Below are 6,625 nucleotides of genomic sequence, written 5' to 3'. Positions count from 1 at the left end.
TTCTGCTCTTTCGTAAAATTTGAGCGAGGTCATCAGTACCGTACACGCGTACCGTCTTTGTTTTAATAAAAATTCTATTTCATACATTTTTTGTATATTTTGAAACAATCTAAGGTATATATACAGGTACTACTTTTGCCTTTTTTTTTTTACGTTTTCATATATTTTGTCACTTGTTCACTGTTGATACCAGAGTTGGGCGCGTTCCGCTTTAGTTTGGCCGCGGTTAGCGCTCGCAAACTATTAAAGCTTAAGAGAGACAGGTTCACACAGAAATAAAAGTGCGGTAGGCCACATACTATAGCAAAGAAAAATTTCGTAGGCCACATCCAAAAGGTAGGCCACACACTATACCGGCACCTATATTCTTTTAATAGTTTGGGAGCGCTAACCGCGGCCAAACCAAAGCGGAACGCATCGAGGAACGCGCCCAGCTCTGGTTGATACATCACTGCCCTCTTTCTATACTTCTTTCTGTGTGGATGTGTGAGCGCATTTCCTTCCCTGTTGCACCTCCTATGTTCCATCTGTTTCTCTGTTACAGTTCAGGTACAAAATGATAATAGATACAGCCTTAGAGTATAAGTTCCCAAAACATATTTTCATCACTATCAGCAATAAAACTTTCAGAGCTACATATATGTGATATACAAGGTCTTCATGGGCACAGAAGCATACAAATATCATGTCTATACGTTTATTGTTATATAAGAATATAATACATTCTACATAACTGTACACGGGTAACTCGACATGAGCTTAGGAATAATGATAGAATGAGGTGTGTAATAATGTGCAGATATTTAGAACTGAAATGAAGAATGCGAAGATGACTGAAAGGTAGACAGCTTCGACGGGGGGTCTTCGGGGGGCCATCAGGGAGTCTTCGGGGCTCTCGAGTTCTCGAAGGACCTGCCTGTTCGAGAGAGAGAGAGAGACTGGTGCCTACACCCCAATGGGGAAGGACTCAGTGATGGGCGCGTTGCAAGCCTCGCCCGGGTGCAGCGTGGGCATGAGGGTCTGGACGTCGAAGCCGCTGCCCTCGAAGAACTTTTTGCACTTCTTCGTGGCCGAGCCGGCGTCCTGGAATTGACGGGCCAGGGCGAACCCCCACTCGACCTTCTCCTCTTTGGAGACCTGCCTGCACTGGTACAGGCAGGCGAAGGAGCTGTAGTCGGTGTCGACGATCGTCTTGGTGGTTGTCATCGTGCCCCCGAAGCGGACCTCCAGGACGGGCGACTGGGTGCCCTGCGGGTGGAGAGTGGTCGTCACACTCCTCTTCTGGCCCTCCTCGCTGACGCCGGTCTTGACGCTCACGATGGCATCTGAAGGCAGGCAAGAGGACAGGGCGTCAGTGGCGAGACGGGACGTCATTGACGTTCATTAATTCGAGATAGGACAGTGAGATAAAAGACGAGGTCAACAATTCCACAACTCACCATTGTCGACGCTGAACTCGAGCTGCACGCACATGCGATGGTCGTGGAAGACGTTGGGACGGGACGAGACCTCGAACCACTTGCCCGAAAACTGAAGGAGGGGGAGAAGAACGTACGGATTAGTCTACGACGTCCTCAGAGTTTCTGGAGGGACAGGGAGTGGGGGAGGGGGGATCTGACCATCTGACATGTCCTCCATAGCTAAAGAGCTGGCGGAGTCTTGCTCATTCGCTCCTCACCTTCTGATAGTCGACTTGATCAAGTCGGTTGAACGTGAGGCACCGTCCCTGGTGGATGTAAGGTCCCTCGGAGGAGGATGTGGCTGGGGCGGCCCAGGAGGCCGTCGGCAGGACCATCGTCAGCATCAGGGTCAGTGGGACCGACTGAAAAGGAAAAAGAAAATCAGAATCACACGGGCTTACCTCGAAGTGTAATCAAATCCCCCAAGTGGCGCCGTCTTTGAAAATCTAAGTACACAGAGACCTACCAGTGCTGTAAGAGAAAGCATGTTGATGCTAGAGCGAGCGATGATGTCCGGAACTGAGATGTGCTTCGGGACGAGGAGGAGGTTCTTATGTTGTCCTAACGCAGAGATTGGATGTAGCGAAAGCTGGCCTTCCCGGCCATATATATACTGTACATATGAATCCATCGCCCCCTCTCCCATGGAACTCAACCGCACCCTCCAACCTCTCTCTCTTTAACACCCCGCCTCGCTAGGACCTTCCCACTGCAGCACCCAGGTCTGTTCCCGGGCAAACACGTGAGTAGACATCTCGTGTGTCTCGGACGAGCAAGCATACTCACGTTCAGGACCTCTTTCGAGTTCCTGGATGACCTTCGAATTCAACAAATGAATAAAGTGACAGGCGCTACAGCAGCCTGGTACTCATGGTAAAGGATCGACCCGAGCGATGATGGGCCGGGATGCCTTTGAATCTAATTTCTATTCATTCATATAGACGAGTAATACCTCTGTTTAGTTGTATCAATTTTATATTATATTCCTTAGTTCATTTATCATATTTATATACCCATATATTCTCTTCATTTTGCAACCTGCTTCCTTACAGATTCAAATGTCTTCTGTCGGGGTACTTTTCCACATTAGCGTTGGGCGAATTCGCCACGGAAAGTTAAAAAGATCTCGGGAAATGAACTCAAAATTCGAGTACGAGGGCGATGACAGAACTCATAATCATCCCCGTGAATAATTGTGAAGGACCTATACTTTTATTTGTATTATGGCATTTATAGACTATGCGAATGCTACTAGAAAATAGTGACGTATCATGTTTTGTTACGCACACAATCATTAAAATTAAACTTAAATTCAAACACAAAACTTAAACTTATGTATTTGTGAGACTTAACGTTTTTTAACTATTGATTTCTCATGATGGGTGAGACAGCAAGAATTGTGAGATGTGGGATGCGTATTTTGGGATGCTGTAAATCATGAAGACTCCTCTAGTATTCTGTCGTGTTTTGATGTACCTGCAAATGCACTTTTATAAACTGCAAACTAGTAAACATGGATAAACTATTATGCAGAGCTGGGCGCGTTCCTCGGTGCGTTCCGATTTAGTTTGGCCGCCGTTAGCGCTCCCAAACTATTAAAGCAATATACTCGTAGGTGCCGGTATAGTATGTGGCCTACGAATTGTTTTCCTTTGGTATAGTATGTGGTCTACCGGACTTTATTTGTGTATAAACCTGTCTCTTAAGCTTTAATATTTTGGGAGCGCTAATCGCGGCCAAACTAAAGCGCAACGAACCTAGGAACGCGCCCAGTTATGCTATCATGGCATGGGCCTTGAATGTATGCGAGTGAGTGCCCAAAATCGCACATTCCGGGCTCTCCTTTATGTCAGTGTGTGTATTCAAAAAATATATAATAGACAAAAAGCAAGAAAATAAAGATTGTAAGGCAAGAATACCTATATACTCGAATGTACCTTAGATTGTCTTAAGATGTATACAAAAAAGTATGAAATAGAATTCTTAAAACAAAGACGGTACATGTGTACGGGGCATATATATATATATATATATATATATATATATATATATATATATATATATATTATATATGGTGGAAGGAAAAAAACTGAGGAGAATAAGGGAGGGCGAGTTGGAAGGAGGAGATGAATGATACGAGAAAGGCGTGGCGACGCTTCATAAAGACCCCCAACCCAACGCTCCAGCCACTCGTGCCTGACCTGGACCCCCGAGGCCCAGAAAGAGAGAGAAAGAGAGAGAGAAAGAAAGAGAGAGAGAGAGAGAACCGGACAGCTACGGGAACAAGGAATAAGAGGAGAGGCGAGGCGAGGTGACCGCGGGCAATCGCGCGCCAGGTCTGCGTGCTCCGCTGGGCGCCTTCTGACACGGGCCATCGAGTCAAAGCAGTGGTTCTTAACCTTTTTTGGCAGCGACCCAAAATTTTGCACAAATCAAGCATCGCGACCCAAGCCTACATAGATATACATTGAAATTTCAAAACACTTCAAATAAATTTTCTGCTTTGGAGTTTTTATTTAATCATGGTCTGCTTAGAATCCTAAAACTAGGCATCATGTATTTTAATTATTACAGTATATAATTATAATATATTTGTAGTGGGAAAATAATTATTTTCTGCAAACCCTTAGCGACTCAAATTTGGGTCGCGACCCAGTGGTTAAGAACCACTGAGTCAAAGAGTGGCGGAAGTGGGAACTCTTCCCGTTGGAGAGGAGGAGGAGGAGGAGGAGGAGGAGAAAGCGAGCTGGTCTCCGACGCGGACTCAGGAACCCCGCCGGACGGCTGCCCAAGCAGTGTGTGCGCGCGACCTTCCCTCACGTGACTTGAAACTCGTCCCTCCCTCTGGTCCAGGAACCGTTCAGCTCCTGATGCTGCTGCTGCGGTGCCATAAACTGGGAGGGTGACACCCCCGGCATCCATGGCTCTGCTTGTTGAACAATGGTAAACAGCGAGTTGTTCTGAACTATAAGACTCCGAGATGTGAAGATGTTACGTTTAATCGTAGGTTTATCGTGTTTGGTTGTTGCTTTCCTTCAGTTGCACGGAGATGGATGGCAGGCGTCTTTTTTCTTTCTTCTCATCTCTGGTTTCCGCTCGCCGATTATGTAATATCCTTACGTGGGCGTTGCTGCGGTAACTCGCGTCTCACTCTTCCGCTTCGGGCTCGGGTATGTTTGTGTGTGCGCGCGCGCGTGCATGTCGGCGCGTGGGTCCCTGGGGCTATGGGGTGGCAGTGAACCTTGAGAGCGCGGAGTCTCCCGAGATATTCGCTCGATACATTGACACGATTTTGGCAATGAACATGACTACGTACACGAGTGAGTGTACATACGTATGCACGGGTGCAGGTAATATATATATATATATATATATATATATATATATATATATATATATATATATATATATATATATATGTGTGTGTGTGTAGAACACTGAATGGGTCCCAGTGATTAGAGATACATTTTAACAACCACAATGCACTTTAATTCTAAGCCATCAACATCGGGAGACCCAATGGGGCCACATGTAGAAATTGAAATGTGGTACTGCCGAGGACTCGAACTCAGCGATCACATGACAAGTGCCGTATTTATTTCGAGTCCTCGGAATTATCAAATTTAAATTTCTGCATGTGGCCCCATTGGGTCTCCCGATATTGATGGCTTAGAATTAAAGTGCATTGTGGTTAATATATATATATATATATATATATATATATATATATATATATATGAAGGTATAATGTAGTAGTACATTTGTGAAATGAGACTTATTAACCCACTGTCGGAGAATGAGCTAAGATGGACAGAAAATATGTATATTTCGACCACTATGTATGGTCATCTTCTGCTGAAGAGGACCACAGATAATGGTCGAAATATACAGATTTTCTGTCCATCTTATCTCATTCTCCGACAGTGGGTCAATAAGTCTCATATATATATATATGTGTGTGTGTGTGTGTGTGATTTACATTGGTCTTGGATAACGTGTTGGACTCATGATAGACAGCTACTACCCTCCCGAAAGAGAGCGCAGAGCTCGTATGTGACCGATTTATGGGTAATGCTGTGACCTTCACACGCGCACGTGGGTCCCTCGGGCACTGGGTGGCCGCGAATCTCCTCATCGTTTGTTGCGCTACCACCCTATGCGCTGTTGTCAACATGCCCACGTACATAAGTCAGTGTACATACATGCGTACACACATTACTGTATATATTTGCCGAAATATAGTGGTTTAATTTTCTTCTTAGTTTCCTTGTTAATTCCGACTGTGGGTTGTGCGTCTCACAAACGCGATACTACATTTCGTCCCAGTGATATATATGTATATATATATATATATATATATATATATTACCAAAAAGTACTGCGGGGAATCGTGTACAAGTATTGTAAGTGAAAGAACCAAGATGATGTTATAAATTTCATAATACTTAATCGAGACCCAAGACCACCATGAATGGTAGCAATAAGGACACACTCGTGCAAATCAAATTAGTATACAAATACTCATACTCTTTTAACAAAGATGGTACACTTTGTAATAATGAGTACATTGGATATAATACTCTGTTTGTCACAATGACCAACATTCCATATGCAAAATGGAACTATCAAATCTGGCTGGTAAATAATGCATAAGACCTATCTTTCAAGACAATACCTAAAAACCAACAGACCGATCTTGGCAAAATAAAACAATGGGACGAGACTGGAATGTTTGGAAGCGGTGTTTATTGGAAATGGTTTCCCTGCCATAAATACCCAACAAAAATATGTGTGGTGCATTAGTTATTGGGAGCATCCCACGGGGCTCCAGGAAGAAATCGAGTCCCACTCTGTGTGTAGAAAGTCCATTCCCCGGAAAGGTACATCGACGGTTACCCTTACTCGTTAGTGACCCGACACTCATTTGGTGTGGGGTCAGAGGGAACATGCCTGTTGACAATATCTGTGACCTATATGATGTCCAGAGACCACTACCCTTTTGATATATTCATGTTGGGGCATTATTCTATTAGGGTGGATTCTACCATCTTCCTCCTGAACCCATAGCCAGATTTAAAAATGAGACCAGCTTTGTCTCAATCCCACCAGTGATTTAACTGCTGGAACACTGCTAAACTTTTTTGTCTGTACCTGATTGAACGTTG

General features: G+C 44.5%; 1 protein-coding gene across 1 annotated transcript; it reads right to left on the bottom strand.

The window, feature by feature from the left end:
• Window positions 1–719: 719 nt before the first annotated feature.
• On the bottom strand, window positions 720–2,051 carry LOC143029016 (crustacyanin-A1 subunit-like). The gene is made up of 4 exons (XM_076191359.1): window positions 1,927–2,051; window positions 1,679–1,822; window positions 1,440–1,530; window positions 720–1,325 (listed from the first exon to the last, which is right to left on the bottom strand). The coding sequence occupies exons 1-4, from the start codon at window positions 1,945–1,947 to the stop codon at window positions 946–948; spliced, it is 636 nt and encodes a 211-aa protein (XP_076047474.1). The 5' UTR covers window positions 1,948–2,051; the 3' UTR covers window positions 720–945.
• Between the last annotated feature and the right edge of the window lie 4,574 nt (window positions 2,052–6,625).

The sequence above is a fragment of the Oratosquilla oratoria genome, chromosome 10 (assembly GCF_046742065.1).
Source record: "Oratosquilla oratoria isolate Oo_2021 chromosome 10, ASM4674206v1, whole genome shotgun sequence".
NCBI lineage: Eukaryota > Metazoa > Arthropoda > Malacostraca > Stomatopoda > Squillidae > Oratosquilla > Oratosquilla oratoria.
This window is presented reverse-complemented; position numbering and strand designations above follow the sequence as displayed.